General features: G+C 46.0%; 1 protein-coding gene across 4 annotated transcripts in view; it reads left to right on the forward strand.

The window, feature by feature from the left end:
* LOC139385521 (RNA-binding protein Musashi homolog 2-like) overlaps window positions 1–22,783 on the forward strand; it is a 494,242-nt gene that overhangs the window by 339,727 nt on the left and 131,732 nt on the right. For all 4 annotated transcript variants that reach the window (XM_071130644.1, XM_071130645.1, XM_071130646.1 and 1 more), the window contains exon 8: window positions 21,516–21,598. In XM_071130644.1, the coding sequence (XP_070986745.1) occupies window positions 21,516–21,598 (83 nt within the window). The remainder of the gene's footprint in view (window positions 1–21,515; window positions 21,599–22,783) is intronic.

Raw genomic sequence — 22,783 nt, forward strand, 5'->3', positions numbered from 1 at the left:
TTTACACACAGTTACGCGTGCGGCTGTCCTCCCATACACTTTACACACAGTTACGCGTGCAGCTGTCCTACCATTCACTTTACATACAGTTAGGCACTTTACACACAGTTACGCGTGCGTGTCCTCCCAGTTAGGCTGTCCCTCCCATACACTTTACACACAGTTACGCGAGCGGCTGTCCTCCCATACACTTTACACACAGTTACGCGTGCAGCTGTCCTCCCATACACTTTACACACAGTTACGCGTGCAGCTGTCCTCCCATACACTTTACACACAGTTACGCGTGCAGCTGTCCTCCCATACACTTTACACACAGTTACGCGTGCAGCTGTCCTCCCATACACTTTACACACAGTTACGCGTGCGGCTGTCCTCCCATACACTTTACACACAGTTACGCATGCAGCTGTCCTCCCATACACTTTACACACAGTTACGCGAGCAGCTGTCCTCCCATACACTTTACACACAGTTACGCGTGCAGCTGTCCTCCCATACACTTTACACACAGTTACGCATGCAGCTGTCCTCCCATACACTTTACACACAGTTACGCGAGCAGCTGTCCTCCCATACACTTTACACACAGTTACGCGTGCAGCTGTCCTCCCATACACTTTACACACAGTTACGCGTGCAGCTGTCCTCCCATACACTTTACACACAGTTACGCGTGCAGCTGTCCTCCCATACACTTTACACACAGTTACGCGTGCAGCTGTCCTCCCATACACTTTAAGTGCTGCTAATTAAGGAATGATGAATCCTGGAACTTGTTTTGGAAAATGCCAAACAGTATGTCGGTGCTGTAGAAACAATCTGGACACAGCAGTAGCAAGTGGCCCAATTACATTTAATCAGATGTGTTTTCTCTCAAGGCATCTCTGTACATATGCTTTAAATAGACTATATATGCTAAAGTATCTGGACACTGCTTCAAATGAGTGGATTCAGCTATTTCAGCCACACCCGTTGCTGACAGATAAACATTGGCAGCAGAATGGCCTTACTGAGCTCAGTGACTTTCAACGTGGCACCGTCATAGGATGCCACCTTTTCAATAAGTCAGTTCTTCAAATGTATGCCCTGCTAGAGCTTCCCCGATCAACTGTAAATGCTGTTATTGTGAAGTGGAAATGTCTAGGAGCAACAACGGCTCAGCCGAGAAGTGGTAGGCCACACAAGCTCACAGAACCGGACCGCCGAGTGCTGAAGAGCGTAGCGCGTAAATATCGTCTGTCCTCGGTTGCAACACTCAATGCCGAGTTCCAAACTGCCTCTGGAACCAACGTCAGCACAAGAACTGTTCACCGGGAGTTTCATGAAATGGGTTTCCAGCAGCCACACACAAGCCTAAGATCAACATGCACAATGCCAAACTTTGGAATACATTTCCATGCCAACTGCGAGCCAGGCCTAATCGCCTAACATCAGTGCCCGACCTCACTAATGCTCTTGTGGCTGAATGGAATCAGGTCCCTGCAGCAATGATCCAACATCTAGTGGAAAGCCTTCCCTGTAAAGTGGAGGTTGTTATAGCAGCAAAGGGGGACCAACTCCATATTAATACCCAGGATTTTGGAATGAGATGTTCGACGAGCAGGTGCCCACAAGCTTTTGGTAATATAGTGTATGTTGTAAATATGTTGTTCAAAGCACTTCTACTTACCAAATATATTGTATGTCTTTAAAAGATGAATTGAGTTATAATACAATACAATATTAAAGAGCATACATCGCAAACTATACTGAACCAAAATATAAAGGCAACATGCAACAATTTCAAAGATTTTACTAAGTTACAGTTCATATAAGGAAATCAGTCAATTTAAATAAATTGATTAGGCCCTAATCTATGGATTTCACATGACTGTGCAGGTGCACAACCACTGGACCTGACAAGCCACCTGTGTACAGTACCTGTCACGGATCCCTCCGGAACTTTCATCAAGCACACCTGGCCCCTATTCCCACTGATTGTATTTGTATATATGTGCCCTGTGGTTTCCATTGGGGGGTAAATTATTGTTACTATGTCCGTTGGTGAGTGTGAGTACCTGTGCTGTGTGTTTTGGCTTTTGTGCCATTGTGGATTGCGAAGATGATTACGGGTCTCATCCTGTGTGTTAATCATTGTGCACGTGTGTTATTTATTCGAGGTACTCCTCGCTCTTTTGTTTTGGGTTTCTACCGTGCGTTTTGTTACGTGTTTGTTTGGTCTTCATGCCGTTACACGGCACGCCGTAATTTGGGCTTAATAAAATAACTATTACGCATTCCTGCGCCTGTCTCCTGAATCTCTTCATGCCAACATGACCAAAAATATGCTCTGTTGATTCTGTTTCTGTATGGCAGAGTCTGTACCGGTCTGACTGTTGAATACCCCATATACTGAGCATTCTTTTTGTAGCGAAAATGTTATATAATAGCTTAAATTGAAAATAACAAATTTCCCCACAAAAGGGCTTTATTACAGACATAAATACTCATCAGTTTCATCAGCTGTCCGGGTGGCTGGTCTCAGACGATCCCGCAGGTGAAGAAGCCGGATGTGGAGGTCCTGGGCTGGCGGGGTTATACATGGTCTGCGGTTGTGAGGCCGGTTGCACATACTGGCAATTTCTCTAAAATGACGTTGGAGGTGGCAACAGCTCTGGTGGACATTCCTGCAGTCAGCATGCTAATTGCACACTCCATCAAAACTTGAGACATCTGTGGCATTGTGTTGTGTGACAAAACTGCACATTTTAAAGTGGCCTTTTATTGTCCGTAGCACAAGGTGCACTGGTGTAGTGATCATGCTGTTTAATCAGCTTCTTGATATGCCACATCTGTCAGGTGGATGGATTATCTTGGCAAAGAAGAAATGCTCACTAACAGGGATGTATGCAAATGTATTCACATCATTTGAGAGAAATGAACTGTTTGTGCGTATGGGACATTTCTGGGATATTTTATTTCAGCTCAAGAAATTCAGGACAGACACGTTATATGTTGCATTTCTATTTTTGTTCAGTATAAAATATGTCACAAAAATCGGTTTTCAATTGCTTGGCTCGTTCATTAACTAAGTACAGAATTATGACTTCATTCTCAAATGAAGTACTTTATGGTTGGCTTCGGAGGGAGTTTTCTTTTCTAGATGCGTGCCTTTTGTTGTTGGTATCGCTCCGGAAAGGCAGTGTTGCACCCCAAGAGCCAATTCCTCTGACGTGCCAAGTACATAATGGACACCTGACAGTGATTGGTCCCCTTGATTGATTTTTCCTGTTCTTCTAAAGATGTTATTATTTAATTTGACAGAAGTGGGCTGTATCAGCATTACCATAAGCAGGCTCATTACCATGCAGGGTTTGTGCCTGAGACTGAACCTGATTAATTTCAGCTATAGTTGGAGCCCAACAAGAACAGTCAATCGTTCTAACTTAGTTTTCCTTGCTCGCGCTCTGGATTTATTCATTGTTGTTCTATGAAGTTGAGGTCGAAGGTGTATGTATTGGTTGGATGGGGAAAACTGTTACGGGGGGAGGTAGGGTAGGAAAACTTGAGTGAAAAATTCCACTTTTTCCAACACACTAGGTGTGTGTGTGTGTCTTTCTAAGTAGGACAGTAGAATTGATGGACCATTGCTGCTCAGTGACCTACATACAGCAGCATGGACAAAACAGATTTGTCAACAGGCTTTAGGATAGAGTTGTAGCTGAGAGACTCAGTGTACTGTAGAGAAGAAATGCTGATGTACTGAACATATACAATCAAATCAAATAGTATTTGTCACATGCGCCGAATACAACAGGTGTAGACCTTACAGTGACATGCTTACTTACAAGTCCTTAACTAACCATGTAGTTTTAAGAAAAATACGTATTAAGTAAAAAAAATAGACAAGTATAAAAGTAACAATGAATGAAAGAGCAGCGGTAAAATAACAATAGCAAGGCGACATACAGGGGGTACTGGTACAGAGTGAATGTGGAGGCTATATACAGGGGGTACTGGTACAGAGTGAATGTGGAGGCTATATACAGGGGGTACTGGTACAGAGTGAATGTGGAGGCTATATACAGGGGGTACTGGTACAGAGTGAATGTGGAGGCTATATACAGGGGGTACTGGTACAGAGTGAATGTGGAGGCTATATACAGGGGGTACTGGTACAGAGTGAATGTGGAGGCTATATACAGGGGGTACTGGTACAGAGTGAATGTGGAGGCTATATACAGGGGGTACTGGTGCGGAGTGAATGTGGAGGCTATATACAGGGGGTACTGGTACAGAGTGAATGTGGAGGCTATATACAGGGGGTACTGGTACAGAGTGAATGTGGAGGCTATATACAGGGGGTACTGGTACAGAGTGAATGTGGAAGCTATATACAGGGGGTACTGGTGCGGAGTGAATGTGGAGGCTATATACAGGGGGTACTGGTGCAGAGTGAATGTGGAGGCTATATACAGGGGGTACCGGTGCGGAGTGAATGTGGAGGCTATATACAGGGGGTACTGGTACAGAGTGAATGTGGAGGCTATATACAGGGGGTACCGGTGCGGAGTGAATGTGGAGGCTATATACAGGGGGTACTGGTACAGAGTGAATGTGGAGGCTATATACAGGGGGTACCGGTGCGGAGTGAATGTGGAGGCTATATACAGGGGGTACCGGTACAGAGTGAATGTGGAGGCTATATACAGGGGGTACTGGTGCGGAGTGAATGTGGAGGCTATATACAGGGGGTACTGGTGCAGAGTGAATGTGGAGGCTATATACAGGGGGTACTGGTGCGGAGTCAATGTGGAGGCTATATACAGGGGGTACTGGTGCGGAGTCAATGTGGAGGCTATATACAGGGCGTACTGGTGCGGAGTGAATGTGGAGGCTATATACAGGGGGTACTGGTGCGGAGTGAATGTGGAGGCTATATACAGGGGGTACTGTGCGGAGTGAATGTGGAGGCTATATACAGGGGGTACTGGTGCGGAGTCAATGTGGAGGCTACATACAGGGGGTACTGGTGCGGAGTGAATGTGGAGGCTATATACAGGGGGTACTGGTGCGGAGTGAATGTGGAGGCTATATACAGGGGGTATACAGGGGGTACTGGTGCGGAGTGAATGTGGAGGCTATATACAGGGGGTACTGGTACAGAGTGAATGTGGAGGCTATATACAGGGGGTACTGGTGCGGAGTGAATGTGGAGGCTATATACAGGGGGTACTGGTGCAGAGTGAATGTGGAGGCTATATACAGGGGGTACTGGTGCGGAGTCAATGTGGAGGCTATATACAGGGGGTACTGGTGCGGAGTCAATGTGGAGGCTATATACAGGGGGTACTGGTGCGGAGTCAATGTGGAGGCTATATACAGGGGGTACTGGTGCGGAGTCAATGTGGAGGCTATATACAGGGCGTACTGGTGCGGAGTGAATGTGGAGGCTATATACAGGGGGTACTGGTGCGGAGTGAATGTGGAGGCTATATACAGGGGGTACTGGTACAGAGTGAATGTGGAGGCTATATACAGGGGGTACCGGTACAGAGTGAATGTGGAGGCTATATACAGGGGGTACTGGTGCGGAGTGAATGTGGAGGCTATATACAGGGGGTACTGGTGCAGAGTGAATGTGGAGGCTATATACAGGGGGTACTGGTGCGGAGTCAATGTGGAGGCTATATACAGGGGGTACTGGTGCGGAGTCAATGTGGAGGCTATATACAGGGCGTACTGGTGCGGAGTGAATGTGGAGGCTATATACAGGGGGTACTGGTGCGGAGTGAATGTGGAGGCTATATACAGGGGGTACTGGTGCGGAGTGAATGTGGAGGCTATATACAGGGGGTACTGGTGCGGAGTGAATGTGGAGGCTATATACAGGGGGTACTGGTGCGGAGTGGATGTGGAGGCTATATACAGGGGGTACTGGTGCGGAGTGAATGTGGAGGCTATATACCGGTGCGGAGTGAATGTGGAGGCTATATACAGGGGGTACTGGTGCGGAGTGAATGTGGAGGCTATATACAGGGGGTAGGGGGTACCGGTGCGGAGTGAATGTGGAGGCTATATACAGGGGGTACTGGTGCGGAGTGAATGTGGAGGCTATATACAGGGGGTACTGGTACGGAGTGAATGTGGAGGCTATATACAGGGGGTACTGGTGCGGAGTGAATGTGGAGGCTATATACAGGGGGTACTGGTGCGGAGTGAATGTGGAGGCTATATACAGGGGGTACTGGTGCGGAGTGAATGTGGAGGCTATATACAGGGGGTACTGGTGCGGAGTGAATGTGGAGGCTATATACAGGGGGCACCGGTGCGGAGTGAATGTGGAGGCTATATACAGGGGTACTGGTGCGGAGTGAATGTGGAGGCTATATACAGGGGGTACCGGTGCGTTGTGAATGTGGAGGCTATATACAGGGGGTACTGGTGCGGAGTGAATGTGGAGGCTATATACAGGGGGCACCGGTGCGGAGTGAATGTGGAGGCTATATACAGGGGGTACTGGTGCGGAGTGAATGTGGAGGCTATATACAGGGGGTACCGGTGCGTTGTGAATGTGGAGGCTATATACAGGGGGTACTGGTGCGGAGTGAATGTGGAGGCTATATACAGGGGGTACTGGTGCGGAGTGAATGTGGAGGCTATATACAGGGGGTACTGGTGCGGAGTGAATGTGCGGGGGCACCGGTTAGTTGAGGTAATTGAGGTTAAAAGTGACCATGCATAGATAATAAACAGAGAGTAGCAGCAGCGAAAAAGAGGGGGGGGGGGGGGCAATGCAAATAGTCTGGGTAGCCATTTGATTAGCAGTTCAGGAGTCTTATGGCTTGGGGGTATAAGCTGTTAAGAAGCCTTTTGGACCTAGACTTGGCGCCCCGGTACCGCTAGCCATGCGGTAGCAGAGAGAACAGTCTATGACTAGGGTGGCTGGAGTCTTTAACAATTTTTAGGGCCAGCCTCTAACACCGCCTGGTATATAGGTCCTGAATGGCAGGAAGCTTGGTCCCAGTGATGTACTGGGCCTTACACACACTGTAGTGCCTTGCAGTTAGTGGCCGAGCAGTTGTCAAACCAGGCAATGAAGCAACTGGTCAGGATGTTCTCGATGGTGCAGCTGATAACTTTTTGAGGATCTGAGGACCCATGCCAAATCTTTTCTGAATGGCATTCTCACATAGGTGTTCCTTTCTTCCAGGTGGAAAAGAGATTGCATCATCTGTGCATCTGTTGGGGCGGTATGCAAATTGGAGTGGGTCTAGGGTTTCTGGGATATTGTTGTTGATGTGAGCCATAACAAGCCTTTCAAAGCACTTCATGGCTACACATGTGAGTGCTACGGGTCGGTAGTAATTTAGGCAAGTTACCTTAGTGTTCTTGGGCACAGGGATTATTGTGGTCTGCTTGAAACATTTTGGTATTACAGACTCAGACAGGTTGAAAATGTCAGTGAAGAAACTTGCCAGTTGGTCAGCTCATGCTTGGAGAACACGTCCTGGTAATCCGTCTGGTCCTGCGGCCTTGTGAATGTTGACCCGTTTAAAGGTCTTACTCACATCAGCTACAGAGACTGCGTGCTCATACAGTTGTCCGGAACAGCTGATGCTCTCATGCATGTTTTAGTGTTGCTTTTCTCGAGCGTAGAAGTAATTTAGCTCATCTGGTAGGCTTGTGTCACTGGACAGCTCGCAGTTGTGCTTCCCTTTGTAGTCTGTAATAGTTTGCTAGCCCTGCCACATCCTACGAGTTTTGGAGCCGTTGTAGTACGATTCATTCTTAGTCCTGTATTGATGCTTTGTCTGTTTGATGGTTCATTGGACGGCATAGTGGGATTTCTTTTATACGTTTCTGCGTTAGAGTTCCGCCCCTTGAAAGCGGCTCTACCTTTAGCTCAGTGCGGATGTTGCATGTAATCCATAGCTACTGGTTGGGGTATGTACGTACAGTCACTGTGGGGACGGTGTCTTCAATGCACTTATTGATGAAGCCAATGACTGATGTGGTTTACGCCTCAATGCCATCAGAAAAATCCTGGAACATATTACAGTTTGTACTAGCAAAACAGTCCTGTAGCTTAGCATCTGCTTCATCTGACCACTTTTTTTATTGACCGAGTTACTGGTGGCTCCTGCTTTAGTTTTTGCTTGTAAGCAGTAATCAGTAGGATAGAATTATGGTAAGATTTGCCAAATGGAGGAAATGAGGTAAAACGGATTTAAGTTTCCCTGCATTAAAGTCCCCGGCCACTAGGAGCACCAGTTCTGGATGAGCGTTCTCCTGTTTGCCTATGGCCGAATACAACTCATTGAGTGCAGTCTTATTGCCAGCATCGGTTTGTGGTGGTAAATAGACAGTTAAGAAGAATATAGATGAAAACTCTTTGTAAATAGTGTGGTCTGCAGTGTGTCTTGAGATACTCTACCTCAGGTGAGCGAAACCTCAAGACTTCCTTGTTTTTATTTTTTTTATTTTTTTTTTACCCATTCTTCTCCCCAATTTCGTAGTATCCAATTGGCAGTTATAGTCTTGTCTCATCGCTGCAACTCCCGTACAGACTCGGGAGAGACGAAGGTCGAGAGCCGTGCCTCTCCCTGAAACACAACCCAACCAAGCTGCACTGCTTCTTGACACAATGCCCACTTAACCCGGAAGCCAGCCGCACCAATGTGCTTGAGGGAACACCCTACACCTGAAGACCGTGTTAGCGTGCTCTGATCCCGGCCCGCCACAGGAGTCGCTAGTGCGCGATGTGACAATGACATCCCTGCCGGCCAAACCCTCCCCTAACCCGGACGACACTGGGAAAATTGTGCACCACCCCATGGGTCTCCCGGACCCATAATCTCTAGTGGCACAGCTAGCACCGCTATGCAGTGCCTTAGACCACTTTGCCACTCTGGAGTCCACCAGCTGTCCTTTACAAATATACATAGACCTTACCAGAGGTGGCTGTTTTATCCTGCCGATTGAGCTTTAAACCCGCCAGCTGTATGTTATTCATGTCGTCATTCAGCCACGACATTCCAGAAAATGATGTCATGGCTTTAGAAGCTTCTGATAGGCTAATTGACATAATTTAAGTCAATTGGAGGTGCACCTGTGGATGTATTTCAAGGCCTTCCTTCAAACTCAGTGTCTCTTTACTTGACATCATGGGAAAATCAAAAGAAATCAGCCAAGACCTCAGAAGAAATATTGTAGATCTCCACAAGTCTGGTTCATCCTTGGGAGCAATTTCCAAACGCCTGAAGGTACCACGTTCATCTGTACAAACAATAGTACGCAAGTATAAACACTATGGAACCATGCAGCCGTCATACCACTCGGGAAGGAGACGCGTTCTGTCTCCGAGAGATTAATTTACTTTGGTACGAAAAGTGCAAATCAATGCCAGAGCAACAGCAAAGGACCTTGTGAAGATGCTGGAGGAAACAGGTACAAAGTATCTCTATCCACAGTAAAACAAGTCCAATATCAACATAACCTGAAAGGCCGCTCAGAAAAGAAGAAGCCACTGCTCCAAAACTGCCATAAAAAAGCCAGACTACGGTTTGCAACTGCACATGGGGACAAAGATCGTACTTTTTGCTGATGAAACAAAAATATAACTGTTTGGCCATAATGACCATCATTATGTTTAGAGGAAAAAGGGGGAAGCTTGCAAGCCGAAGAACACCATCCCAACCGTGAAGCACGGGGGTGGCAGCATCATGTTTTGGGGGTGCTTTGCTGCAGAGGGACTGGTGCACGTCACAAAATAGATGGCATCATGAGGGAGGAAAATTACGTGGATATATTGAGGCAAAATCTCAAGACATCAGTCAGGAAGTTAAAGCTTGGTCACAAATGGGTCTTCCAAATGGACAATGACCCCAAGCATACTTCCAAAGTTGTGGTAAAATGGCTTAAGGACAACAAAGTCAAGGTATTGGAGTGGCCATCACAAAGACCTGACCTCAATCATATTGGACATTTGTAGGCATAACTGAAAAAGCTTGTGCGAGCAAGGAGGCCTACAAACCTGACTCAGTTACACCAGCTCTGTCAGGAGGAATGGGCCAAAATTCACCCAACTTATTGTGGGAAACTTGTGGAAGGCTACCCGAAACGTTTGATACAATTTAAAGGAAATGCAACCAAATACTAATTGAGTGTATGTAAACTTCTGACCCACTGGGAATGTGATGAAAGAAATAAAAGCTAAAAATAAAAGATGAAAGAATAAATCATTCTCTCTATTATTATTCTGACATTTCACATTCTTAAAATAAAGTAGTGATCCTAACTGACCTAAGACAGGGAATTTGAACTAGGATTAAATGTCAGGAATTGTGAAAAACTGAGTTTAAATCTATTTTGCTAAGGTGTATGTAACCTTCCGACTTCAACTGTATATAAAGCAAGTAAATATAGCTGGATATTTCGGGGTTACATCTTATTTTCTGTGGGGTGTGCAATAGACAGATTTTTTCCCCTAAATATCAGTAAGCATGCGTATTTCATGTAACATACATCGGCTTTACAGAATAAACAGAAATGAATGGATTAAGATATTCTTCTGCTGACAACAATCTTATCTCACCACATCTCATAAATAAACAGCAGGGGCCTGCTTTGATGCTCACAAGCTCACACTCTCTGTGACACAAAAGGACATCTATAGTAAACCCATGTGCACACACACACTCTCTCTTGGCCTGTATCTGTACGAGTGGAGTCAGGGAACCATCTGCAGTGTCTGTCTGTGTGTTTGCCCTGTACTCTCCCATTATCCATTACCATCCACGTCGCCACACCCCAGCTCCTTCAAAGAACCCTAAGAGGAGACACCCTACTGGGGCTGGAGACATCCACAGAGACTGTTGACATCCACAGAGACTGTTGACATCCACAGCCAGTCTCAAGGACGATACATAGATCTAACTGAGAAGCTATAAACTTGAGCAAGAATGGGCTTCTGTAATTAATCTAATTGGTTTTGGTGTTAAAAATGGAGGGGAATGAAAGGTGATGGCTTGCTGGTTGCAGCTGATTAGAGGTAGTGGCTGAAATCTATAGAGGTCTATTCAGCCCTAGGCTAGTGGGAAGAGGTCAGCTGTCCTGTTTAATTATTCACCGTTTTAGATCACTTTCCCACTTTCTCTTTTCTCTCCATCTCTTTCGCTTTTCTTCTTTGTCGCCGTCTTTCTGTCTCTCTGTCTCTCTTTGTCGCTGTCTTTCTGTCTCGCTCGCTCTGTATGTCCGTTTCTCTGTCTCTCTTTCTCTTCCCCCTCTCTGTCTTCCACCTCTCCCTCCAGTACTTTGTTCTTTCTTTCCCCTCTTCACCTCTTCCTGTGGGGTGACAGATTGTACTCTCACCTCTCAGCACTTACCCTGACCCTGGCAGTCCTTGGTTCTAGCAGTCCTGACCCTGGCAGTCCTTGGTTCTAGCAGTCCTGACCCTGGCAGTCCTGACCCTAGCAGTCCTGACCCTGGCAGTCCTTGATCCTGGCAGTCCTTGATCCTGGCAGTCCCTGGTTCTAGCAGTCCTGACCCTGGCAGTCCTTGGTTCTAGCAGTCCTTGACCCTGGCAGTCCTGACCCTTGCAGTCCTGACCCTAGCAGTCTTTGATCCTGGCAGTCCTTGATCCTGGCAGTCCTTGACCCTGGCAGTCCTTGACCATAGCAGAACCAGCTCACCAGTTGGCTGAAGTGCATGATGCACCTCCAATCCACATAGGTCGAAAAATAGAGAGGAAATTACTCCCAGTTGGGAGTCAGATTGAGTCAGCATCCAGATGGCATTCTATTGGCCCCTCATTCACTGAATACATTCAGTCCTTCAGTAGGAGATGTTAACCAGAGCTGAAGTGCGCCATGTTGTTATGATTTCCCGTTTCATCATTCTGCCTGCAGGTAAATCTACTGTCATCAAATATACATTCACTTATGTGTCTTCAGAGAGTTTCACTTAAGCCAGATACAACATTCATAATCAGCTATGTTGATGTTGTTGATTCTGAAAGCTGAAGGAGAGCTGTTAGCTAACTAACACAAATCCCAATAGAGCTGTTATTCTTCAGCCAACCTTTTTCTGAAGGATCACCCCTGAAGTTACCCCCCCCCCCCAGTCCACTGTACCATCTCTTTCATTTAAGGCGGCTTCCATTTATGAGATTGTCTGTCTGGTAGCAATATCCCATCATGTTTTTTTCTCTCTCTTCATTGGTCATGACGCATGCCACTTGGTCCCTGTGAGAAGGGCCGCTCATGGCTCTCGTCTCAATGTGTCTTGTTGTAATTAAAGACCAAATTGTTTTGATGCCAGTGTAATCACATTAGTCTGTGATGGAGGAAAGGAGAGGGAGAGAGACAGAGAGAATGAGATGGAGGGAGAGTGAGGGAGATGGAAAAGAGAGAAAGGGAGAGAGAGAGGGGTGAAATTGGACTTGTTGCTCCAGCGACACAGCCACCATGACAGTCAGTGTGTTGTTGTTGTTATTATGAGCTGAGAGCTGTCACAATGCATCACCCTCAGAACTGCTGCCTAGGAGCACCCATACGTAAAATGTAAGTCACTTTGAATAAAAGCATCTGCTAAATGGCATATATTATTATTATTTTTATTATATTATTATATTATGTAATATATGTAATATATGTCGTTCCATTTCTGGGCCTGTCAGAACCACCGGCGGGGTAAAAATGGCTCAGGTCCTATGGTTGGTTTGGTTTGCGTTCCGCTATGCGTGGACATACACTGTGTTTCACCTGGTCTTGTAGAGAAACACTGTCCACTGATATCATGTTGTTGATTCGTACTTGAAGCCTAATTGTAAATATCTATATTTTATCACTGGCTTGTAGGCCTATACAGAGACAGAGACACTATTACTTGTTGTATTACCACTGGCTAAGGAGCTGGCGTGTGCTCAGGCCTTTATCTGACAGTGGGAATCCTCTTCCCCCTCATGGTGTGTCCCACCATTCCTCTTCTACTGCATGAGACTGGTAGTTTCAGAGCTGGGGATCATTAGTGCTTTTGGAGACATGATTTGTTTTGCAGCAGTATTTGTTTTGGGTGATTAAGCTGACATTTATCTTGGGTGACAGTCCAGTACATCAGCACATACATATGTAACTATTATACTGATGCTAAAATGTTCATTTTATTCTACTGAGCCATTTACTTTATGTTCATATTCTTATCTTTAAGTTTGCCAGTGTATGCCATGTGTATCCTGTACATATGACTAATACAACTGGAAACTTGAAGAGTGACCTTAATGTTATACAAAACCAATGTTTCTGCTCCAAGCTGTGGGCCATTCGTCTGTTGTAGGTTGGCCTTACGAAGGGACTGTGTTACATGTCTATTATATACTGTATTCCCAACACACACACACACACACACACACACACACACACACACACACACACACACACACACACATACACACACACACACACACACACACACACACACACACACACACACACACACACACACACACACACACACACACACACACACACACACACTCACACACGCTCACACACACACACACACACACACACATACACACACACACACACACACACACATACACACACACATACACACACACACACACACACACACACACACACACACACACACACACACACACATACTTGTTTTGAGTGTCTCTGTGACAGCACTCAGCATCCTGTGTCCATTGGAGCAGGTTTTTCATTCCTACCTCCTCTCCTTTCTCTCTGTTTTCCTGGCGTTTCTCCTCCCGTCACTCTGCTAAACGTATTTCACCCGAGTCATTATATTGTAGCAGGATGGCTAGTATTCCAATTGATTCCTCTGTCCACTCTCATTTAGTTTACAAGAGATCCGAGTTCCCAAGAGCTTCCCAAGTTTTTTCTCTCCCTTTTTGATTAAGAGGATGTGTAAATAAGACCGAAAACACCCATCGATGCATGCCCATCTATTTATTGACTTTTAAGGATGCATCTTGCCCGCTGTTCCCCTGTGGTCTCTCCCAAGGAGAAGCAAGGATAGGTTTATTTCTCTCTCCCTCCCTGCCTACTGCTAGCCTAGCAAACAGAGCAGACAGACTGGCAGGCAATTTTTTTTGCCCCATTGACAAGTTTTGTCGTGGCGCTTGGCTCTGGTTATTAATGGATGGGGAAGGGGACCCATTTATCAGCCAGAGGAGAATTTAATTGACACCGGCTTTGATTTTATTGTGTCCGCTGTTGTCTGCGCCTGTCACAGGTTTTCTCACCTCCCTCCTCTCGCTTTCCTCTGAAAGGTGTTTGATTGCGGTTTGGAGCCGGGACTTGTCAGAGGTGACGCATGGGAACACACACACACAAACACATGCTTACATGCACACACATGCCTAACAGGTTACACGTCTACACTCTTACAGACACACTCATAAAGGCCCAGGGTCAGTCTTTGTGAAAAGGACCTTGCTGTTTTAGATTCTCCTGAAATGAAATACATCCAAAAGTCCTTTTGAAGGAAGGATGTCACAAACAAACAGACAAATGCACACACAGTAACACACAGACCAACAGCAATAAACAACATACACACACTCAAAGACAAAGCATGACGGAACCCCCCCCCGGCCCTCACACACTGATGGAGAGCAGGAATTGGATGCCATTTGTGACAGCACTGTCATAGTTTCTGTGTGTATGCAAATGATTTTTCACACTTGGGAGTAAATTGAATGGGGGTTTTGGAGTGGGAGAATGAGCGAAAGAGAGGGAGAACGAGAGAGCGAATGAGAGAGGCGAAGCGCCCTAAATGAGAAAAACAAACCAGTCTGTGCGCCTCCAACGTTTTTCATCAACTTTGAATGCTACTTTATTTTCTCAATCATTCATATAGTTTCAGCAACTGGAACAGTGTATATTTATTTACACAGAGCAGAGGGGGAAGTATTTTGTTCTATGGAAAGATCTCTGTTACATTCTGAATAAATACTTCATCTGTATTCACAGCCATTGCCCCTTCAACAGATTTGTAGACTGTATTTGCCTTGAGGTGAAATGCAATACTGTTATTTTGAGTGCTTATCTTTTTATTACTAGATGAATCAATACCTCAAGACATCGTTAGGATCATTATTTGGCTTCCTTGGTGTGTGTGTCTGTATGTACGCGTGCATGTGTGTGTTTGCCCTTGAGGTGTGTGATTGTGTGGGTCTGTCTGTCTGTCTGTCTGTCTGTCTGTCTGTCTGTCTGTCTGTCTGTCTGTCTGTCTGTCTGTCTGTCTATCTATAAGAGAAAGGGCCACAGGCTACAAGCAGAACCCTTCCTCCCCCTCTCTATCCACTGTGCTTCCCTTATTCACTGGCCCTCCTCTGCAGGGGATGGAAGCCACTGTATTAATATGTGATTTGGTCATGTACCTCTTCCTTTTAAATACATCCAACCGCCCGGGGGCAGGCAGGGCCTCTTGACGCAAAGGTCAGTTGACCACTCATTGATTCAGCATTTGAATTTTATTTGTGCAGCGGCGCTCCGATGGGAACTGGCATTAAGGCTGGCTGTTTCAGCCTCTTTGTTTAGTGAGCGGCTGTGAATGTCTCTCTGTCTGGGGCGGGGGTGGGGGGGTGTCTGCAGAGACCGCCGTGCGGTTAGCCGCCACCAGCTAATAAGTGTGAGATCCATCCCGACGCCTTGGTAATGACCACTACCACCTATTACTGCACCCCAGATTGGAAATCCATGTGTTGTCATTGAGGGGAATCGTCTATGAAAGTTAGAGGAAAGAGTAAAACCAAAAAAAGTCTGACATTGTGAGGAGAAAACACCAGTTTGTGTGGTTCTCCAGCAGCATTGGGGGGTGGCAGGTAGGAGGAAATGGCCTGTTTAGGTGGTTAGGCCATTAAATGTACACGTTATTGTTGCGAGGAGGCAAGGCAGGGGATGCCACATCTCAAACCCTACCGTCTGGAGGTGGAGAAACTCCTTCTCTCAGGTTTTACTCTCACTCTCCATCTCTCTCTTTTTTGTCCCTCCATCTCTCTCTCTTTCTCTCTCTTCATCTCTCAATCACTCTCAATTTAATTCAAAGGGCTTTATTGGCATGGGAAACATATGTTTACATTGCCAAAGCAAGTGAAATAGATAATAAACAATGAACAGTTAACATTACACTCACAAAAGTTCCAAAGGAATAGAGACATTTTAAATATCATATTATGTCTATATACAGTGTTGTAATGATGTGTAATTAGTTAAAGCACAAAAGGGAAAATATATTAACATAAATATGGTTTGTATTTACAATGGTGTGTGTTCTTCACTGGTTGCCCTTTTCTCGTGGCAACAGGTCACACATCTTGCTGCTGTGATGGCACACTGTGGTATTTCACCCAGTAGATATGGGAGTTTATCAAAATTGGATTTGTTTTCTAATTCTTTGTGGGTCTGTGTAATCTGAGGGAAATATGTCTCTGTAATATGGTCATACATTTGGCAGGAGGTTAGGAAGTGCAGCTGTTTCCACCTAATTTTGTGGGCAGTGAGCACATAGCTTGTCTTCCCTCTCTCTCTTCTTTTTCCTGATTTGACTTTGATAAGGCCGTTAGTTACAGCCTCGTCGTTAAGCAACCCCCTCCCGGAGCGAATTGATTGGCTACCTGCCTCATCCAATGCTGAGGTGGGAGCTGACTTTGTCAATAGTGCTGTGAACTCTGACAGAGACAGCAGACCAGATTGTTGCCTCATCCTCATCCATACACCCTGGGTTTGGAGAGGGAGCTGAGAGAAGGAAAGACAAGAGAATGGAAGATAGTGAGAGACTAATGAAGAGATACTGAGTACAACACATTTCAAGGTGCATTTAGGACTTTCGACGCAGGCTCAAAGCAAATGTTTGATTTTCAGCAATCAACTTATCTATAATTTAAGAGAGAAGAAGAACTAGGACTCACATCATTGTTCTTGGTGGTTAGTGTAGGAGGTGCAGTGTACCCTCTGCACCTCCTACACCCTAGCAGGGGATATGAGAGAGCTGTATTGTGGAGTAGATATCTCCAGCAAAGGGCAGGTGTGTTAACACTCCCTCCCACATACCTCTCTCCCTCCCTCTCTCTCCTGCTCCACACCACGCAGCAGCGGCAGCTTCCTCTCAGCTGGTGAGAAATTGCTCCTGACAGCTGATTTGTTGGTTGTCAGAAGTGGTCGGTGTGGCGCTGATAAGGTTGGGGGGCGGTGTTGGGAGGGGAGATATGGAGGACCCAGGCCATCCTCAAAGGCAGAAAGCATTACGCTGCCCGGGGGCCTCAACAGACACATGGAAATGTCTTTCTCTCTAGAAATCACAGGGGACACTTCCTCATATGCACAGCACACACCCCGAACGCTCTCTTTAAAGACCCCACTCGCTCACGCAACACACCACCTCAACACTCCCTTTTAGCTGTGTCTTTTTGGATTTGTGCCTATTCCCCTATCGCAGAAAACCTGTTGAAGTCTCTCTCTGTGGATCTCTGAGAGCGCCACAGATAAACGAGTCCTTTGTGGACGTGAAATGAAACATCTTCTCTCTCAGCGCTACAGATTCATGAGCTGCTGTATATACATGGACAATCCAGCGTGAACCAACCGTATACAACACGATGCACTTTTACACTATACAAAACTATTCACTGTACAGACGTTTTCACATCCTCTTACTCTACCTGCTGCCTTTAAACAGAATGAATGTGCAGCAGTTGTCTTTGATTTGATTCATCACTAATGGGGACCGGGGGAGGCCCCAGAGGCCCCAGTACACGGGGCCAGGAGTAATGTGCTCTGTACTGGATGAATGATGGGACTGATTGCAGATGGGAGACAGAGCCCTAGTTTTTGATTAGCTGACACAGCGGTGCTTAAGTGAATGAGAGCAGAGGATACATACAGAGGGAGAAAGGCCCGGGGCTGACTGAGACCCAGACCAGAGCGAACTGACAGGAGGGAGGGAGGGAGATTAGAAAATCCAAGTACACAAACAAATATGCGGTTAAAATTGGCAAAAAACAGTCAGGCGTTGATGCAGCTTAAGCCCCACCCTCTTCAACATATATATCAACGAATTAGCGAGGGCATTAGAACAGTCTGCAGCACCCGGCCTCACCCTACTAGAATCTGAAGTCAATTGTCTACTGTTTGCTGATGATCTGGTGGTTTTGTCACCAACCAAGGAGGGCCCACAGCAGCACCTAGATCTTCTGCACAGATTCTGCCAGACCTGGGTCCTGCCAGTAAATCTCAGTAAATCAAAAATAATGATTTTCCAAAAAAGGTCCAGTCGCCAGGACCACAAATACAAATTCCATCGAGACACCATTGCCCTAGAGCACATAAAAAGCTATACATATCTCGGCCTAAACATCAGCGCCACAGGTAACTTCCACAAAGCTGTGAATGAGCTGAGAGACAAGGTAAGGAGGGCATTCTATGCCATCAAAAGGAACATAAAATTCGACATACCAATTACCAATTTGTGACCTGTTGCCACAAGAAAAGGGCAACCAATAAAGAACAAACACCATTGTAAATACAACTCATATTTATGTTAATTTATTTTCCCTTACTTTAACTAGAGAGAGAGATAAACTATATATAGAGAGAGAAACTATAGAGAGAGAGAGAAACTATATATATAGAGAGAAACTAGAGATGGAGAGAGGCTAGAGAGAGAGAGAAACGAGAGAGAGAGAAACTATATATAGAGAGAGAAACTAGAGATGGAGAGACTAGAGAGAGAGAAAAACTATATACACCGATCAAAAAAATAAAGGGAACACTAAAATAACACATCCTAGATCTGAATGAATTAAATATTCTTATTAAATACTTTTTTCTTTACATAGTTGAATGTGCTGACAACAAAATCACACAAAAATGATCAATGGAAATCAAATTTATCAACCCATGGAGGTCTGGATTTGGAGTCACACTCAAAATTAAAGTGGAAAACCACACTACAGGCTGATCCAACGTTGATGTAATGTCCTTAAAACAAGTCAAAATGAGGCTCAGTAGTGTGTGTGGCCTCCACGTGCCTGTATGACCTGCCTACAATGCCTGGGCATGCTCCTGATGAGGTGGCGGATGGTCTCCTGAGGGATCTCCTCCCAGCCATAGACTAAAGCATCCGCCAACTCCTGGACAGTCTGTGGTGCAACGTGGCGTTGGTGGATGGAGTGAGACATGATGTCCCAGATGTGCTCAATTGGATTCTTGTCTGGGGAGCGGGCGGGCCAGTCCATAGCATCAATGCCTTCCTCTTGCAGGAACTGCTGACACACTCCAGCCACATGAGGTCTAGCATTGTCTTGCATTAGGAGGAACCCAGGGCCAACCGCACCAGCATATGGTCTCACAAGGGGTCTGAGGATCTCATCTCGGTACCTAATGGCAGTCAGGCTACCTCTGGCTAGCACATGGAGGGCTGTGCGGCCCCCCAAAGAAATGCCACCCCACACCATGACTGACCCACCGCCAAACCGGTCATGCTGGAGGATGTTGCAGGTAGCAGAACGTTCTCCACGGCGTCTCCAGACTGTCACGTCTGTCACATGTGCTCAGTGTGAACCTGCTTTCATCTGTGAAGAGCACAGGGCACCAGTGGCGAATTTGCCAATCTTGGTGTTCTCTGGCAAATGCCAAACGTCCTGCACGGTGTTGGACTGTAAGCACAACCCCCACCTGTGGACGTTGGGCCCTCATACCCCCCTCATGGAGTCTGTTTCTGACCGTTTGAGAGAGAAACTAGACAGAGGGAGAGAAACTAGACAGAGGGAGAGAAACTAGACAGAGGGAGAGATAATGAATGGGAAGAGGATGAAAGACTAATAAAATCATAACATTTAAAACATTTGTTTTGAGTGTGTTCTGACTCTTATTGCTGTGTGATCTGTGTTTCATTGATTTAATACTTTATGTTCCTGAGAGAGAGATTGATAGAGAGGGGCTTGAGAGTTGAGTTCTCTGTCTGACGTGTGCTGTGCTTCACTCCAGGAAGTCCCCCTGGATCACAACAGGAAGTCATGGAGAGAGGGCAGGTCATTGACTAATGAGCTTCACTTCCTACCTCACACCAGAGAGAGTGTAGGCGGCTTTGATCACTGAAACCTGCTTGATGATGTCTAATGCCTGTATAGATCCAACCTCATATGGGGGGTTGGGGGAGTGGATTATGTGTACATGTAACATGCGGGTAGAGTTTGTGTGTGTGTTTGCGTGTGTGTGTACTGTATGTATGTGTGCATGTTTGTGAATTGAATGCCCTGCACTGTACTGTGTAATAACTCATTGTTAGTGTGCAGAGGCGGGACAGGGGGGGGTTGTCGGAACGGTTGCTCTCTCCGTGACCCTCTTATCGGCCCTCCCGCCTCTTTATCTGTCCATATCTGCTGGCGTGTGGAGAAGGGGGGCCCTGCCCGGCCACATGCTGGCTCTATGTCAAACCCTGTTGACCCCCTGACTCCCACAGGCTTATCTCCCACTCTCTTAAAAACCAAAGCCTTGTTTCAGCTTGTCACAGCGGGGCGCACAACTTCATCTCTATTCCGCTCCGCCACTCCGCTCTGTGTGTTTGTTTTTGAGAGAGTGCTGATTAGTCAACAGGGCATGGAATGGAAGGCTTTCCTGCTGGGGGGCGGGGGCATTTTTGGGTGTCTATCCTTAGTATATGCCTTCATAATGTCATCCCTTTATGTGGCATGTAGATAATCCAGTCACTTTTTGGCCCATGGGCCACTAGATTACCCTCTAAAATGAAGATTGCTTTATTGGTCATTACACACAAGGTCCAAGTAAGGCAATGGCATCTAACATTTGATACTAGCAATCCTGATGCCAGCTAAATTCCCATCAGATTTTTCACGTTGGACCCGGGATTCGAACTGGCAACCCTCCGGTTGCTGGCCTGCCTCTAACCGCTAGGCTACCTGCCTGACACTATTAGTTATGAATTAGATAATCAGGTCAAGCTTTGGCCCATGAGTCACTAGATTACCCTCTATTAGTTATCAATCAATGCTTGTTGCTGATTTGCAAAGTTTGTATAATGTTCTATGTATCAATAATATGATATGGCCTGACATTACCATAAAACTAGAATGTGTTTTACAGTGAAATATCAATGAAGAAGCAGAGAATATCTGTAATGAAATTCACAGGCTAGGCCAGGGTCCATGAATTTCATTTAATGAGCTTTGTGGCAATTCCCTCCTCTTCTGTCTGTGAAGCAGGAATACAGTTATTCTAATAATGAGGACTGTATCATTTTTATTGCACATAGCTGTACAGCCGTTCCAGGTCTATAACTGCATCTTTATGAGGTTTATTTAGCTACATTTAGGGGACTAACTTTCATATGTTGCCTGTCTTTCAACTAGAAGTTGTTCTATAAATCTTGACTATAACCAATGGTTTATTTTTCTCTCCCGTTTTCCTCCTTTTTCACTCCCCTCTTTCTCTCTCCATCCTCCTCTTCCTGTCATTCTCTCTACCTCTCTGTCCTCCCTGCAGGTTTCGGCTTTGTAACTTTCGAGGTTGAGGACGTTGTGGAGAAAGTATGCGAGATCCACTTTCATGAAATCAATAATAAAATGGTGAGTGGCTCTCGCTTTTCAAAACGGCAAACGGTGCTGGCTGGATTAATATTTGATTTTCTCTTTAGCAGAGCGGTAACGACGGCAGGCATCTCTCTCTCTCTCACACACACACACACACACACACCACACACACACACACAGGTTTTTAGGGCTATGGAGTCAGTGGTGTGCACTGTGCACTGATGACCACACACCATGAAATTGTGTGTGTGAGCCGTTCCTGGCAGAAGGGCAAAACAACCTGTCCCTACCTCACGCAATACCACCCTGCAAATCAGGCTGGAACAGCTATCCATGTCTGAAAGCTGTTGGCATTATTGAAAAAACAACAACATTAAACCTATATGTCCAGGCTGTTTCAATGCCCCACCTTTTGCCAGACCTGGTGTTGATGTTTATTCTTAATCTTCAGTAGTGGCAGTGTGTTTCCAGTAGACTGGTCTTGGGTCAGGGTTAATGGCCAGTTGACCAGGTGGTGGTGGGGGGATGCTATGAGCAGGCTGGCTGAGGCCCAGGACGGCAAGGCCATGGTGGGCAGAGAGGAGGAAGGTGGTGGTGGTGGTGATGCCTCAATGTATTGTTAGCCTGCACTAGTTGCCTTGTGACTCATGCAGTCTGCTGTGGCACAAACAGTGCAGTGGAGCAGTGTAGGGGGAAAATATCAGACCCGGCATGGCTCCATATCCTGGCCTGCCGTGCACTGACAACTCTCCCACCTTAGTCAACACTACCACTACTACACTACACTCCCTCCTTAGTCAACACTACCACTACTACACTACTCTCCCTCCTTAGTCAACACTACCACTACTACACTACACTCCCTCCTTAGTCAACACTACCACTACTACACTACTCTCCCTCCTTAGTCAACACTACCACTACTACACTACACTCCCTCCTTAGTCAACACTACCACTACTACACTACTCTCCCTCATTAGTCAACACTACCACTACTACACTTCTCTCCCTCCTTAGTCAACACTACCACTACTACACTTATCTCCCTCCTTAGTCAACACTACCACTACTACACTTCTCTCCCTCCTTAGTCAACACTACCACTACTACACTTCTCTCCCACCTTAGTCAACACTACCACTACTACACTACTCTCCCTCCTTAGTCAACACTACCACTACTACACTACTCTCCCTCCTTAGTCAACTCTACCACTACT

Source organism: Oncorhynchus clarkii, chromosome 27, assembly GCF_045791955.1.
Source record: "Oncorhynchus clarkii lewisi isolate Uvic-CL-2024 chromosome 27, UVic_Ocla_1.0, whole genome shotgun sequence".
Lineage (NCBI taxonomy): Eukaryota > Metazoa > Chordata > Actinopteri > Salmoniformes > Salmonidae > Oncorhynchus > Oncorhynchus clarkii.